Raw genomic sequence first — 26,885 nt, 5'->3', positions numbered from 1 at the left:
TGAAGAACTTCTAGAGTTTTTTGAAACATTTTCTGCAGAGGACAAAACAGAGGCAGGTTACAAATGTGCAGGCTACCTTGAGTCAATGTTACAATTCAAGACTTATTTCTTTTTACATCTTTAGTGCCATGCAATGAACCCAGTAGAGGATGTCAATGAAAACGTTCAATGCCCTCATCTAAGTGTTGCTGAGCTGGAAAAAATATATGAGGGCTTGATTTGTATATTGAATGGAAGGCATGATAGTTTTGAACACTTTTGTGAATTGTGTTTAAAAGAAAAACCTTCACAAGTTGATGATTCTTCGCTTCCTCGGAATCGAAGTATACCAAAGAAGTATGAAAAGCCAGCTCACTGCACACTTTCAAAATCCCAAAGGAATACTACAAAGCTATTTACATTGAAGTTTGTGAAACGGTGCAATCTTGCATTACTGAGCAGTTTGCTTCAACTGGACTCACACAGGTCATTGCAGTTGAACAAGAGTGCTTGCTTTCAGTAAACAGAGGTGAAACAAATTTGGAAAAATCAACTGAGTTTTTCAAAAATGACCTAGACATTGAGAGACTGTGTTTACACTTGAATATGTTAGGCGATATTGCTAGTAAAAAACAACTGGTCTTAAAAAACATGCGTGATGTAAGAAAGTACATTACACAAGAGCCTTCAGTTGGAGAAATGTTATGTGAAGTAGAGGAGCACATTAAACTTCTCCAAGTAGTTCCAATCATGACAGCAACAGCAGAATGGTCATTTAGCGCACTTAGACGTCTGAAGTCATATCTCCGATCAACAATGGGACAGAAACCATTGAACAACTTGGCTGTTCTTCATGCCCACCAAGATGTTTTGGATGAATTGGATATCCTACTAGTCATCAACAACTGCATATTCAGTAATCCACTCAGATGGTCGACATTTGCACCTTTCTAAAGACACTCTAGCCCTAATAATGGCATTTAGAGAAATATTAAAAATCTTTATAAAATAGAGAATTAAATACATACATAATGTTAAATTTTCAGTTTCGAAATAGTATTACTAGTTTAGTACTGTATTACTATAGTTCTGTATTAGTTATTTTCAAATACTTAAATATTTTTAGGGTGTAAGACCCAATTAAAACCCACTATTTACATACTTTTTGACTGAAAGTATTAGGCATACTATATTAACTTTATAAACAGTATAAAAGCATTAACTTTGAGATATTGTTTTTATTTAATGAACCCTGAGCCTTATTCAAAGTAAGCTTAAATTAGCTATTTCACTTATTAATCAAAGTGCTATTACTGTGCAACAGCAATATTTTATGTTTTATTCTTTTAATAAAAATGGCGTGTGACGAGGGTCTCCCGTCGGGTAGACCGCTCCCCTGGTGCAAGTCTTTCGATTTGACGCCACTTCGGCGACTTGCGCGTCAATGGGGATGAAATGATGATGATTAGGACAACACAACACCCAGTCCCTGAGCGGAGAAAATCTCCGACCCAGCCGGGAATCGAACCCGGGCCCTTAGGATTGACAGTCCATCGCGCTGACAACTCAGCTACTGGGGCGGACATTCTTTTAATGATAGTTTAGGATTTATTTAAATATAATTTCAGTCTTTTCAGAGCTACATATTCACTGCTCTGTAATAGTTTATAAGCGCGATTATTATTGTAAATAAAATTAGCTTTTTACAAAAATACTGTGTATGTTTGTGTTTTGTTTCTTTTTTCAAAGCCAAAAACATGTGTCAGGCTTGTCAAGTTTCCCAGAGTGTCGAGTTATCGAGAGTCCAGTTTTCGGGGTTCTAATGTTGATCATATGATTCTAAAATGCTTAAAAATAACTTTAAAACTCACCATTTTTCATCTAAAATTTAGAAAATTTCCCAGGGCAAGACCCCCAGTATGGGCTCCCACCTCAATATTTTTTATAAGTCGGCACCCTTGAATATTGTTTCTCGAATGTAAACATACTGGTGCTGCCACCCCGACTGCATCATCAGTTTGCTTCTTTGCTGGGTAATGAACTGGTATCGAGTAAACAAAGTTTCAAAATGTCAACAGAAGATTACAGGGTGAATGCTACCAGGTAGAAATATTTTAGAAATGCCCTCAACTTAGGTAGAGTTTGGTGAAGCTGAATGCTTTACCAATGTTGTATATCCGCTACACTACTTGCAAGTCACTGAGAGGACAACAAAGTACATTTAACAATTTTCTCATTCTTCCTTACAAATTCCATATGACTACGGAAATTAAAAAAAACAATAACTCGTAGCAATGGTGGTTCTTGGCAGAGCTAACAAGGACAGACTCCAACTTCTAAATTTTACATGGTAGCAGTCTTTCCATAGTGAGACACAGGAAAGGCTTTTCTTGTCAACATAAAATATTAAGTCATTCAAGACTGCACATTTAACTCTGAAGGCACCTGTTTTGCACAAACAGCTGGCGCCAGAACTAGTAGTGGAGGGTATATAAAACATGGCCAGGAGACACGGAAAACAGTGCAGTCATTGTTCTAATGCAGAAATTGAGCGATTTATCTGATGTACAAAAGGGTAGGATCACTGGCTTTCAGGAAAAGGGTGAAGACATTTCTGAAATGGCTAAGTTTGTCAACTGTTCACATGCTGCCATGGTTAAACTACACCATGTGTGGCAAAATGGTGCTATCCAAAACCTCTGTCAAGGCAACTGTGGTGCACCATGGGCCACAGATGACAAGAATAAACGATGGCTGCAAAGATGTGTACAGGGGAATAAATGTGCAACTGTTGAGCAACTGACATCCGAGATAAACCGAGGGGCTACCAACAGTATCTCCTCAATGACCATTCAGCAAACTTTGCTGCATATGGGTCTTCATCCATGGTTCATGCACCCAGGCTGACTGCTGTTCATCAGCGATAAAGGTTGGAACGTGTATATGCCAATAGCACAACTTGACATTCATTGTGTGGCAACAAATGGCCTTTTCAGATCAATCACGTTTTATACTCCATCAGACAGATGACAATTTGTGCACACAGGGTGAAATGTCTGAAAGCAAACACCTGCAACAATCGCCGGAAGGGTCCAGACCGGAGGAGGGAGCATTATGATCTGGGTAATGTGGTCATGGCATTCCCTGGGTGATCTTGTCATTATGGAAGGCAAAATGGATCAACAAATGTATGCATCTATCCTTAGGGATCACATTCAGGCTTTTGGCAAGTGATCACATTAACATGACTGGACAGTGTACAAGGGTGGTTTGAAAAGTTCTCGGAACAGAGAAAAAGTACTTACATCACTAAAACTTTTTTTTTTTTTATTTTCAATGTAGTCTCCTTGTAGATTAATGCACTTGGTCCAGCAATATTCTAGTGCCTTGATCCCATCTAGAAAATGAGTTTCCTCCAGGCCTGCAAAATAGTTGTCAACTCCGGCTATCAATCCTTTGTTTTAAAGGACTCTTCGTCCACCATGAAAAATTTTCAGTTTTGGGAAGAGATGGAAGTCTGATGAAGCCATATCAGATGTGGCAACAATTCATACCTTAGTTCATGTAGTTTTGCCATGGTGACAGCACATGTGTGCAGGTGTGCTTCAAGAGTCACAGCACCCATCATGCAGATAATTTTTTTCATTTCTAATTCTTCAGTTAAAATATGATATACCCTTTCAGATGACTTCTGGCAAGGGTGAGTGCAATGTCACACACTTTCAAAGACCCTCCATGACCATTTTGTGCACTTTTCCAATGATTTCTGGAGTAGTGGCATATCTTGGCCGACCACTGCACGGATCATCATCTACGCTCTCCCAACCAAATTTAAATTCATTTGTCCGCTTGCCAACAGTTGAATATTAAGGAGCAGAGTCCCCCAGTGTATTCTGGAAATCGGCACGAATGTCCTTCACTCTCATACCTTTCTTTTCGAAGTACTTAATCATTGCTTGACTCTCGATTTCGCAAATCACTACTTCAAAGCACAATACGATTTTATTCTTACAGACCTGAATATTTTGTCCCCAGTAATAAGATAAATCTACCTCACTGCTCCTGTGTTAAAAGGTGATTATTGCATCTGATTCTCATGTTTAACTGACATTTTACATATATTAAATTCACATATTGCCTGTTTCTATAGTATGCTACTAACAATTAGTCACTACCACACTTTTATTTAGTCCAAAGAAAACGATGTTGCAAATTATTTCACAGTATTTATACTGTACTGAGTAACCAAAGGTAACAAGGAGAAAAAAATGAATAATTCAGAATTCCTGAATGCACAGTTGTGGTCAGCGAAACAGTGTACATAATATTTGTAAAGATCTTTCTCATCAATTGCTGATATATTGTACAAATTCAGATGTTTCCCAAAGACAGCCAAAACCATTAAATCAATCGTGGTTAAGGCAGTGGTGAAGGTAGTGCATTAGAAATAATCTCAGTCAAGTGAAGCAACAAGTTCAATATATATTATTTCACAGTATTTATTCCCAAAGACAGCCAAAACCATTAAATGAATTGTGGTTAAGGCAGTGGTGAAGGTATTGCATTAGAAATAATCTCAGTCAAGTACAGCAGTATATACAGGGTGTTTCAAAAATGACCGGTATATTTGAAACGGCAATAAAAACTAAACGAGCAGCGATAGAAATACACCATTTGTTGCAATATGCTTGGGACAACAGTACATTTGCAGGCGGACAAACTTTCGAAATTACAGTAGTTACAATTTTCAGCAACAGATGGCGCTGCAAGTGATGTGAAAGATATAGAAGACAACGCAGTCTGTGGGTGCGCCATTCTGTACGTCGTCTTTCTGCTGTAAGCGTGTGCTGTTCACAACGTGCAAGTGTGCTGTAGACAACATGGTTTATTCCTTAGAACAGAGGATTTTTCTGGTGTTGGAATTCCACCGCCTAGAACACAGTGTTGTTGCAACAAGACAAAGTTTTCAACGGAGGTTTAATGTAACCAAAGGACCGAAAAGCGATACAATGAAGGATCTGTTTGAAAAATTTCAACGGACTGGGAACGTGACAGATGAACGTGCTGGAAAGGTAGGGCGACCGCGTACGGCAACCACAGAGGGCAACGCGCAGCTAGTGCAGCAGGTGATCCAACAGCGGCCTCGGGTTTCCGTTCGCCGTGTTGCAGCTGCGGTCCAAATGACGCCAACGTCCACGTATCGTCTCATGCGCCAGAGTTTACACCTCTATCCATACAAAATTCAAACGCGGCAACCCCTCAGCGCCGCTACCATTGCTGCACGAGAGACATTCGCTAACGATATAGTGCACAGGATTGATGACGGCGATATGCATGTGGGCAGCATTTGGTTTACTGACGAAGCTTATTTTTACCTGGACGGCTTCGTCAATAAACAGAACTGGCGCATATGGGGAACCGAAAAGCCCCATGTTGCAGTCCCATCGTCCCTGCATCCTCAAAAAGTACTGGTCTGGGCCGTCATTTCTTCCAAAGGAATCATTGGCCCATTTTTCAGATCCGAAACGATTACTGCATCACGCTATCTGGACATTCTTTGTGAATTTGTGGCGGTACAAACTGCCTTAGATGACACTGCGAACACCTCGTGGTTTATGCAAGATGGTGCCCAGCCACATCGCACGGCCGACGTCTTTAATTTCCTGAATGAATATTTCGATGATCGTGTGATTGCTTTGGGCTATCCGAAACATACAGGAGGCGGCGTGGATTGGCCTCCCTATTCGCCAGACATGAGCCCCTGTGACTTCTTTCTGTGGGGACACTTGAAAGACCAGGTGTACCACCAGAATCCAGAAACAATTGAACAGCTGAAGCAGTACATCTCATCTGCATGTGAAGCCATTCCACCAGACACGTTGTCAAAGGTTTCGGGTAATTTCATTCAGAGACTACGCCATATTATTGCTACGCATGGTGGATATGTGGAAAATATCGTACTATAGAGTTTCCCAGACCGCAGCGCCATCTGTTGTTGAAAATTGTAACTACTGTAATTTCGAAAGTTTGTCTGCCTGAAAATGTACTGTTGTCCCAAGCATATTGCAACAAGTTTTTATTGCTGTTTCAAATATACCGGTCATTTTTGAAACACCCTATATATATATATATATATATATATATATATATATATGGATTAATACAACATATATGTGATGTGTTATGTTGGGGTAACCAATTGCAGTTTCTTCAGTGGTCAAAGGCTCCTTTTTGATTTGATTTTTTGTGGGTCCTGTTTTATCATACAGCACAAATTCTACCACTGATAGATTGGACAGGTCAATATGATGATATAGTTACACTTAGTATAAGCAAAAATGAAGTCCAAGTAAGCAGGTATCTGTTCTTGTAATCTAAATTCATCAGTATGTGTTTAAGGAAAAGTCAAAATAAAGATATAGTAATATATAGTACCAGCAAAACCATAGGCAAATTTAAATTAGGTACCTATTCCTAAAATTTAATTTTTTAAGTAACATTTGTTTTACATATTCAGAGAATGTTTTACAGAATAGAGACAGTGCTTTATTAGAAATGCTTTTTGTTTCATTTTAAATATTGGATACAAAGCAATTTTTATTTCCTCCGGTATCTTACTGTTTAGTATGACACCAATGTTAATTATGCTCCTCTGATTGGATGATTGTCTGGAACATATTTGGTGTATATTTAATTTCCCTCTGGTACAGTAGTTGTGTACATTCTTGTTATGCAGCTGCCTGTTTCCATGCAGCTGCCTGTTTTCAAGAGGTGGTTCATAGTGGACAAGATAGTTTCATAAACGAATAAGCATACAATATTAAGAACACCAAGCTCAGTAAAGTGAGATTTACAGGACTCCATCTTTTTTTTTTTAAGGCCAAAAATTATTCTTAGAACTCTGCATTCTAAAATCATCTGTGCTACGAGTTGGTGTTCCCATAAAATGATCCCATATCTGCGCACAGAGTGGAACTATATGTAGTATGCCTGCTGTACTGTTGTTTTGATTGTTGTAAACTTTAATATCCTTAAACCATTGCACACAGTAGAGAGTTTCTTCAACAAAGTATTTATATGCAGGTCCCATTTTAACTCCTGTTGAACACACAGGCCCAAAACTTTTGTCAGACTTAAATTTTCTAGAAACTAATTTTTTTTTTTACACTTGCCCGCACAGGCACTTGGCTAAATAGTGAAAAATAAACAAAAGTTGACAAATATAATTTTCTCAGTATTTACAATACATTTGTTTTTGGTGAAACACCCTGAAAGCCTTTTCACAAAACTGCAAGGTTTCTGCCTGCATAAACTTAGAACTATGCTGATGTCATCAGCAAATATGATAGCTTTTTGCGGACTCGTATATTCAACAAAGGTGTCCACACAAATCAAGAAGAGTAGCAGTCCTTGTATTGGGCCCTGAGGCATACTATACTTTAGTGATAATTCACTGGAAACGAAAGAGTTGTTTCTTGTTTGATTCACACACTGAAGTGATACCTTCTGCCCACGATTTTTTAGGTACGAACACAACCAGCAATGTGCTACATGTCTTATACTTCATATGGTCCAGGACATAAATGGCTTTAGACAGGCCTAGGAATATACCTGCAGATAATTTATTAAATGCCTTTAAAGTACAGTCCCAGAACTCAAAAATTGCTGTTTGCGTAATTTCAGTCTTCCTACAGGCATGTTGTTGGATGGTAATTTATGCATGAAACTTATGAAACTATGATAAAGTTTACCTAGAATTTCTGAAAAGCAACTTAACTGTGATACAGGTCAGCATTTTGAAATTTTATCAGAAGTACCTTTTCTGGCAGTTGTGAAACTTTTTTCAGAACATCAACTGATAGAATGAAAATTTGCCAATGATATTGCTACGTGATGAGCATATGCTTTTAAAATGAAGTGAGGTACTTCACTATGATCACGTGACAATTTATTGCTATATGATTTAATTTTAGTTACAATTTCATCAGGGTTTGTTTCACAGATATACATAGAGGCATCCAAGACACCACATGACTTGAGAAACATGGGACTGCTCTTTTGCAATTTATTTGAATGAGATCAGCTAGAGAAGTGAAGTATTCACTGAATTTTTTACTACTGATTTTGGGCCTGTGACTTTTGAGCCCTCTAGTGTTAACAATATACTCTTTGTTTCTGGTACCAAGTTACAAATTACTTTCTTTATAACTCTGCATATGAATCTCACTTTGTTTTATGAGGGTTTTTTTCCACAAACTGTCAGTATATATTCTTTTAAGAAATCAATGTTGTAATCACTATAACACACTAGTTTCATATTTAATGTACTGATCCTGTTCTGTAGAACCTCTAATTTGAGCATGAAGGCTGACAGATTTCCACCTGGTGCTCTGTATACATTAGTACGTATGAAATAAGTTCTAACAATTTAGTAATTGAAAGTTTTAAATTTTCTTTTACTGTGTCAATACAGTGTTTGTTGACAAAACAGAAATTTATCTTCTGTTCCGCAAAGATAGCAGTATCACCCTTACGAAGAACTATCCATTAAAATGCCTCACAAATGTATACAGGGCAGTCAAATGAAAACAAGACAGATGGGAAAAAAAGTAAGTAAACTATTTATTATTTCAAAAGTAATCACCATAACTGTTAATACACTTATCCCACTGTGAGACAAAATGGTCAGTGCCTTCATGGAAAAATTTGTGGTTGCCTATGGAAGCATGATTGTACCTAGGCAGGCACATCTTTGTCCAAAACAAATCGACGGCCTGCCCACATTTTGTCAAGATTTATTTTGACTATGCTGCAAAAGTTTCACTGGGGAGCCCTTACATAACCTCCATACAGTTCCAATCTCTCCCCATACGATTTCCATATTTTTGAAGCCCTGAAGAAAGACATTCGTGGCCATTGATTTGCTTTGGACAAAGGGGTGCATGCCTGGATACAATCATGGTTCCATAGGAAATTGCAAACATTTTTCAATGATGGCATTGACCATCTTGTCTCACAATGGGGAGAATGTATTTACTTTTGAAATAATAAACAGCTTATTAACTTTTTTCCATCTGACTCTTTTTCATTTGACTGCCACTTATATACCCTGCTATTGAAGTTAATTTTACTTCGTCATTTTGTAGTCAATGTTTAGTTATGAAAATTATGTCTACATTTAGATTATATTCAAGCAGTACTTCTGATGTGGTAATTTTATTCTTAAGTGACTGAAAATTATGATGTAATACAACAAAATCAGGGCATTTTGACACCAGTTGAAACGATTTCTAGTTCTTTATCTAACAGCATTCCTAATACAACACTTATCTTAAGAAGTCTTTAGTATCTTTGTTGTGGTACATCTCATGCACCACCACACTTTGTGAATATCTTCGGTCTCTCAGTATTTACAAAGTGTGGCAGTGTATGTGATGTAATATGATAAGAGAAAGAAGCCTGTTACCACTGAAGACAGTGCAACAGGCTACCCCATAGTCATAACACAACACATACATGCCATTTTAATTCAAATACATCCACATGGTGATGGATGTTTAATCCTGTGGAACATACTGTGGAAATAAATGAATTGTAACTGGTAACTTTAAACTTGTTGTTTCACTTGATATCAGTTAGCAGTCACAGTAACACCAAATCAAAAATGTTCTCATTTAAAATAATCTCAATGTTTTTATATCCATTAAAAGGTATATGTGGAAGTAATTACTGGGTACAGACTGTTTCAGCTTCTACAACACTTGTGATATCTAAGCAGTGCATCATACACAGCGTTGATACGTGCCAAAACATTCCATATTCCTGAAAGTTTTCCTTCTGCTTAGTCTCTAGACACCACAACATATTTATATATGCTTGGACATAAATTTACTGGATAAGGTTTAAAATCGTGACATGACATCACAAATAAGTACCAAATTGTGGTCTTTTTTAAACATGTCTTCACTGTTGTGTGAGATCAGACACACAAGAGAAACAGGCAGAAGTAGAATAGAATGTGAGAAATGACATGGGTTGGGGTATTGGTCTTCTGAAAGATAAGTAACATTTTAATATCCTATCAAGCTCACAAGTGATAGAGTAAATGTCCAGAATGGAGAAGGAACCATCTCAATATTTTCCTCAACTGATTTAAAGCAACTGTGGAAGACCTAAATCAGGATGGCTGATTATGACTTTTGAACATTGTTGCCTGACAATATGATTCCAGTGTGTTACCAACTGTGTGACCTTGCTCAGTCAGCCATTTGTAACTCCCAATCAATAGACTCATCCGATGCAAGGCAATGAGGTGAAAGGAAACAAGGGAAGTGGTAACATAAAGTGATGGATATGAATTAAACAGTAAACATGCAGCTTTGGTTTCAAGTATAATTTCCAATTTCTCCTTTTCTTTTCTGCCATCCCGTTTCAAATTTATTACAGAGATATTAGCATCATTATGGTTTTATTATTATTATTATTATTATTATTATTATCATTATCATCATCATCATCATCATCATCATCATCATCTCCTCAATTTTAAATATTGAGACTAATTTGTAAAAAGACAAACACTACACTAAACCTAACATGCAATTTGCACAATCAATTACATCATTATAATGAACATAAGGAGTTTTAACTCCAAAAGAATAACAGCAAGTACAAATGTAAGAATTACATTTTATCATCTTTGATGAGTTTTTTATCTCACCCCAACCCACAACGAGTTTCGCATTTGCTGGCACCCAGTGTCAGGTCATTAGACAATCAACTCATCCAGCACTAACATATCTTACATTGCAATTTCCTTTCCTGCACTCTTTGGTATGACAGCATGTAATGAATATGCCAAAATCTTGGTTTAAAATTATCTCCTCCTTATTTTAAAATTGGATCTTGACTTTTGCTCTTCATCCTTCGATGAAGGAATCCACAGTTCTACAGTTTCAAGGTTTAATTTGTGTTGACTGTATACACATTTCCTCAGCTGAAAGGAACAGGTTCCTTACCGTAAATAATTTACAATGCAACTCTTAGTTTTTAATTTGCCTGCTTACATTATGTGAACATTCATATTTATATTCCGTGAGTTTGGTAGCCAAGATAAATGAAATTTATGAGTCCTTATTTTGGTACTACATCAGACTGTATTGCAATGTCAACAGTAACTCTGGGTGTGACATAGCAGTCCATTTACCTATGATTGGGTCTACATATGAGTTTACAACAAAGAGAGCTACCAGCACAGGTCACTGCTTAATAGTAAACAAGGTGTTCTCAGCAATGATCTCCTATATTTTACCAAGCAAAGATAGGTTCAATAAACCTAATGACAATTAAGCCAATTATGCTTCTCATCTATTCTGAGAAATCTTAGCTATCATTTCACTGTAACGATGAGGAGTGGTATTACTTTCAAATTTCAAAAAGTGAGATGAAATAAATGCCACACTCCCAATGACTGTTAATCACAGGACAACATCTCACCGCATACAGATACCCGTGTTTGGAGAAATACTGGTTCACCAACCATTACAGGTGAGACACAATCTTTCCCCTAAATGTTCTCTAATTTTATGCAGTCAATTAGGAGTTAGAAAATCTAACTATTTACACCTACACTTTATTTGTCAAACTTCTGTGCATAACAAGTATCTAAACTAAAAGTGATAACCCCTGTTCACAAAACAAAAAACTCACATGCCAAACACAAAAAACAATGTAATGAAAACTAATAAAACTCCCACCCTCCAAGAAATACTGCACAATACCTTTCCTGATCTGCTACACTTATTTTCTGACTCACCTCAAATGTTCTGCCTATAAGGGGCTTGATGTACCTTCATTCCATCCAAGGTAATCTACTGAAGAATCACCACTACTGCCATTAATATCTATACTATCTTCTTCACTATCACTTTCAACTGTATCAACAATTGCAGGTGTTCCCTTTTGTGTTTGATCCAAGTGACCAAAACTAGTTTCTTCCTCACTTGTATCACTTGTTATTTCTGTTTCTGCAACACTTGCATTTTGGGAAAACTGTCAGCAAATAATTTACCAATACAAATGGACAGAGTTCAACTGCCCGACACAAGGAAATAATACAGATTACACTCTATATCAGGAATATTTACAATAAAATGTGGAATTGTGGAGAGAGACCCCACATAACAATGACAGATATCAAAGTGTATATTTTATGTATCTAATTTTGTACAGAAGTACCAAAGGTTGTTTAAGAAAAATATTAACTCCAATTCATGAGCGATACTTTTATAAAAAAATTTGCATCTTTAAACGGTGATAGTACTGAAGCATTAATGTCTGTTTTAAATTTACAATCACTTTTAAGACTCCATCTCATTACTGCTATGCGTAATGAAGCATTCTAGAAAAATATATATTTATTATGAATACATCTAGATAATTTTGTGATCGTGTTAACTTTACTTCGGGATTGCACAAAGTGAAACTCAGTTACTTTGTACCTAATACCTGTAGCCATATTTCTTAATATTATGATTGATGCAACACTGTTTATACAAGCAAATGTGAAAAAAAGAAATAACAATTTTCAGCCAGCAGAAATCAAATCTCCATTCATATGAAACTTTCTTCAGTGTTCTGTTCCTCAAGTGTACAGATACCAGTTGCCCTACTCATGCCTCTGTGGTGTGTGTGTGTGTGTGTGTGTGTGTGTGTGAGAGAGAGAGAGAGAGAGAGAGAGAGAGAGAGAGAGATTCCAGTTGCCCTACTCATGCCTCTGTGGTGTGTGTGTGTGTGTGTGTGTGTGTGAGAGAGAGAGAGAGAGAGAGAGAGAGAGAGAGAGAGAGAGAGAGAGAGAGAGCAATTTCATGCTTTTATTACAAGAAAAGTTAACATTCACATGAATATGAATTTTAACTATACAGAAAGTACACAGAGAGCAATCAAGAATTTAGATCACAGAAAGAGGATGAGATTTAAAAAGATCAGAAAACACTCAATGAAAGTGTACCAACGAAAGAAATCTACCATTTGAAATGCTTTTTATTGTAGTATAAAGATGTGGAAATAATGTCAATGTTTCATGAATTTTGTACAAAAAATTTTCAGCTAGATAATTGCTAAGTTTACAGGTCTGAAGTGTCTAGATTTATATTTATAATTTCAGTATAATTAATTCTTTGGAGTGACAGAAGGGAGTTATTACTTTTAAACAGCACAATTTCGACGGGAAAAAAAGAATGAAGAAGGTTTTCCTACAGAAATTTTGTAAAACTCAATTTATGAATTAATAAATACATCACTGTGAATTTGTAGTTCTTTAAAAGGATTCCACATAAAGTGATGCCTAAACAAACAATTAAAACAATTATGGATTCATGGAAAACAGAGTTTACAGAGATAAAAATTATGAAAAAACACTTTTTTATCTTAAGGCAAGGCAGATGGCAATAATGATTATTGGCTTATCAGTTCTAGCCATATGATTCAATGCATTATGCATCTGCTTCTCCTTAAAAAAAAATAAAAAATAAAAAAATAAAAAAAAAATAAAAAAAAATAAACAAGGTCAAAAGCAGTTAGTAATACATACTCTGCACTCAAAAATAGCTGCTAGCAATATCTTGTTTTTCTTGGTGAGCTTTACAAAATGAACTTCAGGAATAGATCAAAGGTATTATATTTAAGGATTTAACATGCATTCACCACTATGTGGTAATCCATGAAGTGTCTTGCAACTGTAATTATTACTCTGCAATGATTTCAATGCCATTTAGCATTGTTTGTTTTTTCCTTTTTACGCCAAGCTTTCATATACTGCACATATTTAACATAACATATTTAATCTCTTTCATTTTATGTTAATGATGATGACAGTTCATTCAGTAACTTCTTCATTTAACAATAATTTTGAAGTAAGATTTTCTTATTAATTCCAAAGAAACCTTAATTTCATCAGGATGAGATGCTACAGGTTGAGAGGCAGGGGGAGGCAGTTCAAAATTTATTTTGTTCTAATACACGAAATTAAGTGGCATCTGACCAACTTGATAATAAAGATATTTGCATACTGTAGCACAACATGTACAGTAGAAGTCTTATTTGCTCTCCGTCAACTGCTTTGTTGGACGGCCAAACACGATCTCTTGACCTTATTATTTCAACAAAAGGATATCTCTGCAAAGCCTTCAGCTGCTCTTGCTGGTACAACATATGCCACACTGTTTCAGCACTGAAAGACCTACGTCAAAACAAGGAATCTGATTCATAGCTTTAAGATACTTGTCATTACTGTGTCATTACTGTTCCATCTGGTATGCAGGATATAGGGGACTTATGACAAAGCCTAAGTATTCAAGAAGAATGCAATCATCACAGTACTAATGAAAGTAGATGCAGAGAGGTGTGAGTGTTGGTAAACAATGAGTTGAGTAAGAGATGGCTGCAAATACTAACTTCGACAACGTTAACTGGAACACACTTTTTGAAATTTTAGAATATGATGATATTAGTTTCAGGGCACTCAAATGCATGGTGGCAGACTGTTAATGAAGGTACAAGTATGAGGAATAGGTTCCCAGATATGTGAGTGGCTCAAAGATTTCTTAAGTAACAGAATCCAGTAAGCCATCCTCAATGTCGAGTGTTCATCAGTGAGAAGGGAATCATCAGGAGTGCCCCTTGGAAGTGTGAAAGAACTGCTGTTATTTTCTATATACATGCATGACCTGGTGGGCAGGGTGAAGCAGCAATCCTCGTTGTTTGCTGATGATGCTGTGGTGTATGGGAAGGTGTCATCATTGAGCGACTGTACGAGGGTGCAAGATGATTTAAATAAAATTTCTAGTTGGTATGATGAATGGCAGCTAGCTCTAAATGTATAAAAATGTAAATCAATGCAGATAACTAGGAAAAACAAACCCATAATGTTTGAATACAGCATTGGTAGTATACCGCCTGACAGAGTCACATCAATGAAATATTTAGGCGTAACGTTACAAAACTATATGAAATGGAATGAGCTTGTAATGATTGTAATAGGGGAGGCAAATGATTGACTTCAGTTTATTTGTAGAAATTTAGGAAAATGTGGTTCATCTGCAAAGGAGACTGCATACAGGACACTAGTACGACCCACTCTTGAGCACTGCTCAAATGTTTGGATGCCGCATCAGGTTGGATTAAAGGAAGACATTGAAGCAGTTCCAAGGTGGGCTCCTAGCTTTGTTACCAGTAGGTTAAAAAAGAAAAAAACATGCAAGTATTACGGAGATGCTTCAAGAGGTCAAACGGGAATCCCTGGATGGAAGGTGACCTTCTTTTTGAGGAACAGTACTGAGAAAATTCATACAACTGGCATTTGAAGCTAACTGCAGAACAATTCCATTGTCACCAACATACATTTTGCATTAGTACCACGAAAATAAGGTAAAATAAATTAGGGCTCGTATGGCATATAGGCAGTTGGTTTCCCTTGGTCCTTTTCTACTGGAACAGGGAAGGAAATGACTAGTAGTGGTACAGGGTACACCACACCACACATTGTATGGTGGCTTGTGGAGATTCACTGATAGGAATATACTGAACCATCATGGAATAGTTAATTGGTCAATGGAGAGAAATGTGTGCATGCGTGTGGGGGTGGGGGGGGGGGGTGGGGGGCTGGGGGGGTGGGGGGGGTGGGGGGACCGGGGACCAAAACATGACTGTAGCAAGCAGTAAGCAGGTTCACAGGTTCAAAGGTATGTAAGGCTGCAATAGTTACAAAGAGATGACGAGCCTCACACAGCACAGAATAGCATGGAGGGTTGCTGGAGACTGAAGACCATAACAAAAGCAACATGCAAGTTGAAGCACATGATAACTTTTGTCAGCTACCAAACTACATCTTAAAAAATGAAAGGAGAGTTTAGGGCTTAACATATATTACCAAGCAGAAGATCCTTGGAGACAGAGACCAAGTTCACATTGGGTAAGAATTGGGGACAAAATAATGCTGCCTTTAGGAAAGGAACCATTGCAGCACGTCTTACATATTTTAGGGAAAGCATAGAAAATCTAAATCTGGACGGTCAGATGGGAGTTTGAAACACAGTCCTCTCGCATGTGAGTCAGTTGTCTTAACCACTATGTTGCCTTACTCAGCGAAAAGGCTGCCAGGATAGCACAGTCCTCCACTTTAAAAACAATTCCATAAGGATAATGCTCCCAAAGTCAAAACAGCAAAAACTGGATGAAGACTACTGCAGATCAAAAAACCTCAAATGTCTGTAGCACTACAGTATACCCCTAACAGCTGAAAAGCTGCATTTCGTGCAGCACACAGGGCTTTCACTGTAAGTGCCTATTGATATGTTTAGTCTCTTATGGTCAGATGCAGACACTATTTTCCATGTAAGTGCATCTTCCTGCAAATTACAACTATAGTGAAGTCCAGTACATTATTTCATGTCCATTATACTTAGACAAGGCAATCAAGTTAGTTTTTCCACATACACATGACATGTCTGAAACAGTGCCCTAAAACTAGAAAATCAGGAATGAGAGACCTAATTAGAGCAACACTAGCCACAAATTTGAGGTGTCAATGTCAATATACCACTACACTTGAAACCATTATATTTCTTCTCCCCCCCCCCCCTCCCCCCCCCCCCAGCACCCTTCTTCTCAGAAGTGCAGTGAACACTGTCCTCAAATAGGAAAAAGGAATGTGGTATCATGACTGACAGATGAAAAAAAGTAAATCTGTAAACACTATTCAAAATATATGAGCACCAGAACGTCATCTCATTCATCACTTAGCGCTCAGCGCTGTGCTCTCAGTCATTTTTAAGATGATTCTTCTTCATTCAGAAACAATGGTGTTAATTACATTATCATTTTATATATTACAGGTTAATAAAAGATTTCTTTTAATGTACTGGGTTCATAATATAACAGTTGTCTCTAGAGAGAGAATTATTTTTCTGTTGGCTGTTCCTGACATGAAAAAGTTGAATCTTTCATTACTGGTGTTTTTTCCACATTCAATTAATCTGTCATATTTTCAGTGTACATATTCTCTGTACAGTCTAGCTGTACAAAGAAAAGGCAACATAATTTAAGGCAGATAAAGACTGCAGCATTCACTAGAATTCAAGTTAAGACTGTAGAAGGATTTAGATGTACATTTAAAAACAAATCCGAATCTTGTAGGCTTATGGATCAACTACTTATTCCTAGTGGCATTAAAGTACCAAAAACCTATGTAATCTAAGACTAACCTGAGAATGGTGCAATACACAAACCCAGTCAACAATAAATGACACTGAGAAATTTGCATGTTACTGTTTAGTCTCTGTTGCCTATTATTATCTTCTTTGTTCACATATGAACCTGACCTCTAGTGCATCTTTCTTGAACAGTGGCTTGAAAAATGTTTTTAATCAAGCCACTTCTTTTCCTTCTTCCAGCAGTATGTCTGTGTGTGTGTGTGTGTGGGAGGGGGGGGGGCAGAGGAGTGTTTGCACTCAACATCAGATGGACCAGAGTGTGAAATGAAAGCATATGTTTTAGTTACCTTTCAGGAAAGATGTCTATCAGACTTTCAGGATCCATGTTACTCAACAGCTCCAATTCTCTTCCACCTAACATCGAAATGTGAGTCAGATCTCCTTGCAGTCTATCGACCAAACTACTAAGTTCCTTGTCCTTAGGGCCAAACCTTGGTCCATCTGTTTCATCTGAGATTCGTCTTACTCTGGAAGAAAAAACAGATAAATGATCAATGCATTGTCATAATTAATTACTGATATGATATAATGGGTAAATACCATATAGCATTATAAACTTAGCCCTTCCAGTAACATATGATCATTTCTATTTGTGTTTTGTATCAGATGCTAAAAATTCTTATTATTATAACACAAGGCAAGGATAATACCCAGAAATCTGTTTCACAGTCTCAAGGTTCCTTCAGATAGACATATGAACTTTTCTTCTTAACTTGCTCTAGTCGATTCTGGTTGTTAACTGAATACTTTTACATTTATAGCCACAAACATAAAAGATGAATGGGAAAAATTTCATGAAGCCAAAAGTTTCTTGATAATGCAACAATAACAATTAAGACTGAAAACTCCATTTACATACTATCATCCCATCCTGTCCTTATGCAGACTCAGTATTTTCTCTCCATTTTCTGGGTCTCTCTATAGAACATAAAACTCCACTGCATAATAGTTAAACACTGACTCATCTATAATTCATTATTTTGTAATATTTAGTTTACATTACTTGCCAGCTAAGCTTCACAAGTTATTCCATATACCTTCCTTCACCCATACACCGTACGATTTTTGAATGTATGTCCATATTTTTTTCTCTTTTTCCATCTACCTCTATTTCAATGGGAGGGACAATGGTTATGACACTGGGGTAGCATTAAGCAGGAGGAGTATACAAAATCTTGCCCAGACATCTAGATATAGATTTACTGGAGATTTTCCTAAATTGTATCAAGCAAATAAAGATGACTCCTTTTAAAAGGCAGCAACTGATTTTCTGGTCCACCTAGTAATCATTCCAAGTGTGGGGTCTTAATTTGGTTCCTTTCATTAGCTTAGCAGACTGTGAACCTCAGATGATAGGGAAATCATGAGTATGCCACTTGTCTGTCAATCAGTCCAATGTATTTTCCTTTTTAGCTCATTGTGCTTTTTGTTTCTGAAACAGAATTAAGAACAAAACTAGCATACACCTCAATGAGTGTGGGTGTGAAAAATCATGTAAAAACCAGACACATGTAGGATTGGATCTTCGGTGTTCCAAAAAATGGTCTCATCCAGTCAATGGATTCCATGATCACACGCATTCGCATACATACACACTTGTTAAAACAAAGATTTTAACTATTCTTACAAAAACAATGTCAGTATATTCTTCTAGTTTTTCTGTCTGTCTTAGCATGCTCTCTGAGGGAACAAGTGAAGCAGCAACAAAGATGTTCTTGTTTCCTGTAAACAGTTTTCTTGATTAGACAGGCCATACTAAAACAGGTAAAATGTTGTACAGTACCCAGACTTTGTTTTTGCACACCAATGATACACTCTTCTGCACTCTGCAATAAATATGCACCAAGTATCCTTTCTTGACAGGTATTGTGTTTCTGAAACAGGACCTACAGCTACATCTATACTCCGAAAGTCACCTTATGACATGTGGCAGAGGGTACTTTTGGCCCACTATCATTTACCCCCTTTCCTGTCCTACTCACGAAAGTTATACTGGAAGAATGACTGTCGGTAAGGGACCATATGAGCTCCAATTTATCTCATTTTCTCTGATTTTCATTCTCGAGATCGTAATGCATGAACATAAAACGTGAACAGTAATGGTAAAGAACACATATTGTAATACGGCCTGTTAATATGGAGACTCCTGAAATGTCACAGAACAACCGCTGACCTCACCACTATTATTTCTAATTACACTCTACAGTTCAGTTTTTGTTAAATGTTACAAGCAACGTTAAGCAATGTTCTGTTCAGCAAATTAATTTCTCAGTATGGAAAATAAGAGAAGGGCAACCACTCACCTATAGTGAACTGATGCATGAATCACAGAAACACGTAACAGAAAACAGCATTCATACTAGTTTCTGAGCCACAGCTCTTTTTCTGACAAAAGTACACACATTCACACACACAACCTCACAGACACCCAAATGTATACTTCTGTGGCCACAGAAGCCTATGTTTGGGTGTCAGTGTGATTGTGTGAGTGTGAATGTGTGAACTTCTGTTAGAAAAAAGAGCTAATGCTCAAAAACTAGTGTGAGTGCTCTTTTTCTGTTACATGTATCTGTGCTCTGTGCATCAATCTACTACAAGTAAGTGGTTGCCTTTTCCTAATTTTATGTACTGCTCCACCAGCAATTTCCATTACTGTTAAATAAATTTCTCAGTTGCAATATGTTTCAATAAGAAGATTTAATTTCAAGTCCACACGAACAAAGCTGTAATAATTTGACATTAAGACATCCTGAAAGACTTATAGCTAAGATCAGTAGAACAAAACAAATGAAGACAAACCTGTGGAATTTTCCAGGTGGTAACCATTTTTCATCATTCTTCAGTAGCATTACAACAGTATTCTTTTCCACTGTACTGAAGTACTCATCATCATCAACTTCTGTTCCATCTTGTTCCAACACAATTTTGACTGGAACATTGTCAGGGACACCAAGTTTTCCACGAGCTAACAAAAATTGCAATACTCTTGGTGAACACAGGACACAGAAAGTGAAAAAGGTGTTAAGTTATAAACTGGAGACATTTCAGTTGCTAGGTTGTATTTTAGAAACCTGTCAGTATTGTTATACTTCAATTAACAAGGGGTATGTAGCTGAAAGAAGCAGCAGTCAGGGACAGGAAAATTTTATGAAAATGATAACGCGAAACATAACAAGATATCTGATATTTTTAGTGATATAACATGAAATTGAAGATTTTTATTAAATTTGGCATTTTTTCCCATTCTAGAGTAAGAATGCCATAAATCTCAGGGATGTAGTACACTATTATCGATAACTGATATTTACTCAATACTGAAACAGAATTTTGACCTCTTTTCAATGTTGAAAACTGATTTCTCATGTAAAGAACTATTGCTCGGGATGTGGCAGTAAATGAAAATACACAATTTCCAATTATCTCTACTCCAATAACAGTTTTAGCCACCATTTCTTGATACTTTTGCAAATTGTACTGAACAAAAAATTGACTCGTTTTAGAGAGTTCTTGATGTTGGCGCATCAATTAAACAACAAGTTTCTGTAGTACACAAGTATAAACATGAAAAACACCAAATATGGTACTTTAGCTGTGCAGAAACATAAATTAATTTGACATCTGATCACCTTTCAAGCTAACTTAGGCCGCAGTCTACACAACAGATCACACTGTCACCACAAACTTAATTCCCAAAATAGAAGAAATAATATTGAATAAATATTGAAATAAACTTTCTCAGTGTTCTGTTCTACCAACAGGAACATGTTTGCATGACATCACATGCTATACTCTGATGGGCTGACCGAGTGGGCACTGTGTTGATTTGTATGTTTGTGACGCTGAAGTGTTGTATTTGGTGATTTTCGTATTTATACTTGTGCACTACAAAAATATGTGGTTTAATTGATGCACCACACTGTCAATCTGCCAAAAAGTGTTGCTTTTCATACTTTTGTGGGGCCACATAAAACTATTATCTTGTTGACATGGCAATGAGCCTGTTATAGGTACTTAGAATGCCACGCCTCAAGCATGTCAGATATTCTGAAGGGATACAAAGCCCTTCATAATTTAGTGGAAAAGCAACCTTCCTTGCCAGCTGGATATCAGAGATTTTATCCACTTGAGGACTAGTTGCTTTCATCATGACCAACACGCAAGTCGTTGAAGTGGCGTCAAATAAAAAAGACTTGCACTAGGTGGCCAAACGACCCCAGATGGGGTCTTCTGCCTAATAATGCCATACAATCATTTCATCAGAACACTGTCAAAAGTGTTGTGCTATCTGAAGGCAGTTTGTCTTCCTTGTTCAAATTTAGACTCCAGGTTGCCATTTTCACACTATAGTGAAGTGCTGATGGATTGGCAGCGTAATGTCTCAGAGTTTTGAAATTATGACGATGCTTTCCTTTGAAAACCTTTTAACATTGTATGGTTGTGAAATAATTGGTTCTTTAATTGACTAGATTTAAGGTGTTTAATATAAATGATACTTTCTTTTCTCAATGTACACAAATGAGATTTGCAATGTCAATAAATACAATGTAACTAATTGGTATATTTTCATTTTTAACATAACACTGGAAATAATGTACTTCAAAATAAGCTCTTATAAAATAAAACCAAAACCGGACAAAAAAAATTCCAATCTTGTCAGGAAATAACACATAATAATCAAAAATTGGTAGAAAATAACACTAAAATTGACAAATAACAACACCAAAATTGGCCATCAAATAAAATTATTTTTCCTGTCTCTAGCAATAGCCAATATATTGTGCCTGCAAGGCAGCATAGCATTGTGTAAATGGGTTATATAACCGCTACTCAAAATTTTTATAATATTCAAATTTCTCATTTACAATCCCATCTACTCCAAAATATACTGAGAACATGGATAAAAAGTAAAGTATTTTACACAACGCAAGAATTTCAAAGGTATAATAAATGACCCAATGTTTTACTGCCAAAATATGTAAAATAAGAAACTGTAAAATATTACAATATCTTTACATGTGATATATTTATTCGGACCATCAAATACTGTGGCACATTTGTTCATAAAGATCAGCTTCTAAAATGTTATGATACAGTGCACTACTCATGAATATAACAGAAACAATACCACTCTAGTGCACTGCCTTGCGTAATTGTCTTCTCTTAACATAACTCCTAACTTAAGTTCTAATAGTGTATTTTTTATCAAGACATCAGTGAAATGTAGAAAATTTAAATGTGGTTAACTCTGCTCTGTTCAGCCTCTTCACTCCTTAAATATCTCTACAGTTTTTTCAATACAAATGGAAATTCATGAACTGTACATCCACAGATAATTAACAGGTACTCATTTCCAAAGATAGCATGACATAACAGTGCCTAGTGAGAAAAGAACCATACAGTGAAAATGTGACCAGATTAAAATTATTCACAGCCACCACAATACAGAAGAAACTGAATCTGTCAAATTCTTACAACTGAATTTAAATTCAAGCAGGCAGACACAGACTGAGTACCCAGCTAACAAATCAAACAGCTGTGACTAATACACAAAATGTAGCATACAGAAATTACTTTGAACCTGTTATTAGGTATGGTATTGCTTTTTGGGGAAACTTGGCTAACATTGTGTGGATACTAAAAATACAGAGAGAACTCATTTGGAATACATGTGCCATACATCAGAAAGAGCCACATCAGCCATTATTTTTAAAATAATGTTCATCTGGCCAGAGCCATGTAGGGGCAACAGACGGGAAGGTTCACATGTGTGCCAAAAAGATTTAGTCGGAAAGATGAAAAGTTTTCTTTCTTTGTGTGTGTGTGCGCGCGCACGCCTGTCAACAACTCAAGACTTCTGCTTTTTAGTGATTGGTCTCCTTTACTCCAAAGTATTTACATTCTACCAGAAATAAGATTAATTAGAAATCTAAAAATATTAACTCTCCAATTCCTATATAGTTATGAAATTATTATCTTTTTGTATACCAGACAAGAATTATTTAAGAAAATCATTTTGCCCATAAACATGACACAAGCACCTAATAAAACTGCTTCCCAAAATTGTATCCCTAGACGCCTAAATATATGACAATGAAAATTTATAATAAATTAAAAGGTGACACATTCATGCAGATGAATGGTCCTCTGAAAAGAAAAGTACATGACACACTTGTGCTGAAGTGCTACTACTTAGAAGATGAAATCATGCAGCATGAACAGCTAATTTAAGTTGGCTAGAACTTGTTACATATCCACTAAGTAGACATAAGGCAGCCCACCCGGTTAACTGTGCGGTCTAACCCACTGCTTTCCAGATGGGAATGCGTGTTGGTCCCTGGCACGAATCCGCCCGGAGGATTAGTGTCGAGGTCTGGTGTGCTGGCCAGTCTGTAGATGGTTTTTAAGGCGGTTTTCCATTTGACTCAGCGAATGGGGGCTGGTTCCCCTTATTCTGCCTCAGTTGCACTATGTTGGCGATTGGTGCACAAACACATTCTCCACGTACGCATACACGCAAACAATGGGGTTACACTCGTCTGGTATGAGACATTCCCAGGAGGGGGATGGGGGGGGGGGGGGGGGTTCACTGGGGGGTGGAACCACACAATAACCCTGGGTTTGGTGTGGAGCAGCAGTAAGTTGAGTGGACTGCTGTAGCCTGTTGTGGAGTTGTGAACCTCTGAAGGCTATGGCAGGGACGAAGCCTCTCTGTCGTTTGTAGGCCCCCAGTTCCATACAATACAATACAATACAAGTAGAAATAATACTTTAGTGGAATATTATTATTTATTTCTGTAAAAATTATTTTAACTGTATTGTATATTTCTGCCCACCACACACTAGCCGAGTGGTCAGTGCAACTGACTGCCATGTTGAGGGCCCGGGTTCAGGTCCCGGTACTGCCAGGGACTCTTCCTTGGGGAGAGGACTGGTATGGGGAGCACTCAGCCTTCTGAGGCAAACTGAGGAGCTATTCAACTGATAGTAGTGGTTCCAAGGTCAAGCAGTGTGCCTATCACGTGCCCCTCCAAACCACATCTAATAACATCATTGTTAGATGATGACATGGTGGGCAGTCAGATCCAACTGGCCCGTCTACAGCCAGAACGCACAATTTTACTTTTACCTACCACATATTTCTGATGTCTCCTGCATGCAAACCAAATGGGTTGTAAATTTAAATCAGGAGATGAATAAACCACTATTCACAATATGACATAATTATGCTCCTACTTATTATTCCCATTGTCACACTGAACTTATGGCCATTCTGAAAATATTTTACCGTTCAAAAATTGTAACAGAAAAAAACAGTATCTACTGATCTGATCCCTTTGATCCTACACTTCCATCTGTTTCTTTACGTGAACCAATCTGTCATGCTGAAGTAGATTTCAAGTTGCCAATAAACACAGATGCTCAAAGTCTTGGTGTACCTGTCCATACGTGCAGTTTCTTAGTATTAGTGCAACCTTCCACATTAGCTGATTAAGATTAATACACACTTGTATTTTTACAGCCTTTTCACAGCCACTTTCATTTTCTTTGTCTCTCTTTTTTAACTTACATCTTGAAAAGCTTCATTCTACGTACTTGAGACTAGTCCTCAGCTACTACGTTTCATGTTGGTCATGCCTTAGTTGGTGAATGTTGTTACAAGGACACACAATCCAAGTAATTAAAATTTTTGGAATGAAGCATCCTGTATGAGATATAACTATTTGTATCATGTAGACATACTCTCCAACATTACCAAAATGCTGCACACCAGTGATAATACTGCAAAGAAAAAGATCATGATTCTGTACTAAGGCACTCAACAATGAAGTTATTAATACTCATATTAAAAGGGTGTGGTTTGATAGCTGAGTAAGGCTCTCACTATAGATACAAAGCTTTAAGTTTTGGTCCCCAGTTGAGCCTGTACCTCTTCTGTCTTTCATTGCTACTTTTACCACTGACATTGTTATTCATTAGTGAAAAACACAAACTGCATTAATTTTTGGATTTTATGTTACACTGCATGCCATCCACCCCAACTTTCAGTCTGAGTAAGCTTGAGGCATACCACTTTTAATAGCATCACACCTAATACATATTGTGCTATTCAAACCAATCCCAAAGATGAAGACTACTTCATTTCTTTTTAATACCAAAGTATAGATAACAATAACTACAAGACATAGAGAGATTTGTTCCTCAGTTCTCCTCTAGATAACAAGCCCATGTTTAAAATATAAAAACTCAGTGGGACCGCAGTAATGAACAAGCCACTGTGCAACACTTGAAGAGGTTCTATTATAGTTTGGGCACATTTTCACTGCATGCTTGGGTTGTGTACTGAAACTGAACCAGTCACTGAGGCCAAATTCCAATCTGTTACAAGAAAACCATGTGGATCACTACACATGCCCTACCACAAACTCTGTTCCCCAGGGGCAGTTGACGATGTAATGATGTCAGGAGTGAGACTGTTGTTTAAGCCAGATTCAACAGATGTTTAGCCGTAACAGATTACCTGACATTAATCTTTTGAACTTGTCTGGGACATGCTAAAACATGATGCAACTGTGTAACCAAATATAATTTCTGAACTTTATTTTTAGTATGCATTTTGAGACCAGCTTTGGTCTTAGTAGACAGCTTTAATCAGTTAATTGAGTCTACCTGCGAGCAAAGATCTTGCTTGGGATTCTTTGACAGCTATATGGATAGAATTTTTCTCTCAAAATTGTGGAAACTTTCGACTCTCAAATCTTTCTTAGCAGGTTAATAACAATTTGTTGCAAACGTTCAACAGATTTTTACCATTCCTCCAGATCTTACTTGATGAATAATCAGCCTGAGTGCGCAGTAACAAATATGGATTTGAAGTTAATGAGGCCCTGTAATTTCTTCTTCAAAGCTATATATTTTCAGTTTGCTGAGCAGACAGTTTGTAAATGTCTTAAGGCATATGTAGTTGTTCTGCTGCAAAATGCCCAGTGCTATGGAAATAATATTAACAATGAATGAATGTAAGTGATCAGCAACAATGCGGACTAGTCTGTAGCACTCACAATGCCTTCTGTGAAAATCTGAGGCCCCAAAATGCCCAAGTGAATGCTCCTCAAAGTATAATCACATCAGTGGGTCATTAGTGGGGCACTTACCATTGCTCTTGTTGCAAAGCCTTATTTGCAACAACATATGATAAGTGGTATGATCTACAACTCTCTTCTTTTCAAAACTGTGCTCCACAGTAAACTGCAACACAACTTGCCACCTATTCCATTTTACAGAGTGAAGAACCTTCTGACATCAGTCTGTATTTTTACCACAATTAACCACCAACTCAACCTATTTTCTGCCACATACTTAAAAATCAGCAGCTCTTGACATAAAGTTTAGTAAAAGATTTCTTTGTGAAGTTGGTGCCTGTTATTTACTTTTCATGCCACATCATCTGCTTTCTGTTTAACATGTGTATGCTCATTTGCAATGGAAGGGGGTGGACAAATTTGCCAGTACACAGTTCTGGTATGACTCAAACTGTGTAGGCAGAACTGTTTTTTTCCTCATCTAATTTAAGGATATAGCTGCACGACAATACCGGGAACTCTTACTGCAAACAACTTGAAAAAGGCACATGCCACA

General features: G+C 37.1%; 1 protein-coding gene across 4 annotated transcripts in view; it reads right to left on the bottom strand.

Annotated features, from left to right (window-relative positions):
* Positions 1 to 26,885, bottom strand: part of LOC126248531 (DNA fragmentation factor subunit alpha-like) — an 88,217-nt gene that overhangs the window by 43,705 nt on the left and 17,627 nt on the right. For 3 of the 4 annotated variants that reach the window (XR_007545503.1, XM_049949586.1, XM_049949587.1), the window contains exons 3-4: positions 20,049 to 20,214; positions 17,537 to 17,716 (exon numbers count right to left, since the gene is read on the bottom strand). Coding sequence is in view for 3 of the 4 variants with exons in the window: in XM_049949586.1 (XP_049805543.1) it covers positions 17,537 to 17,716; positions 20,049 to 20,214 (346 nt within the window). In the remaining variant the exon portion in view is untranslated. Of the gene's footprint in view, positions 1 to 11,794; positions 12,014 to 17,536; positions 17,717 to 20,048; positions 20,215 to 26,885 lie in introns of all 4 variants that reach the window. The other variant, XM_049949585.1, reaches the window with a different exon arrangement.

The sequence above is a fragment of the Schistocerca nitens genome, chromosome 3 (assembly GCF_023898315.1).
Source record: "Schistocerca nitens isolate TAMUIC-IGC-003100 chromosome 3, iqSchNite1.1, whole genome shotgun sequence".
Lineage (NCBI taxonomy): Eukaryota > Metazoa > Arthropoda > Insecta > Orthoptera > Acrididae > Schistocerca > Schistocerca nitens.
The sequence above is the reverse complement of the archived record's forward strand: the minus strand, read 5'-3'. Positions and strand labels throughout refer to the sequence as shown.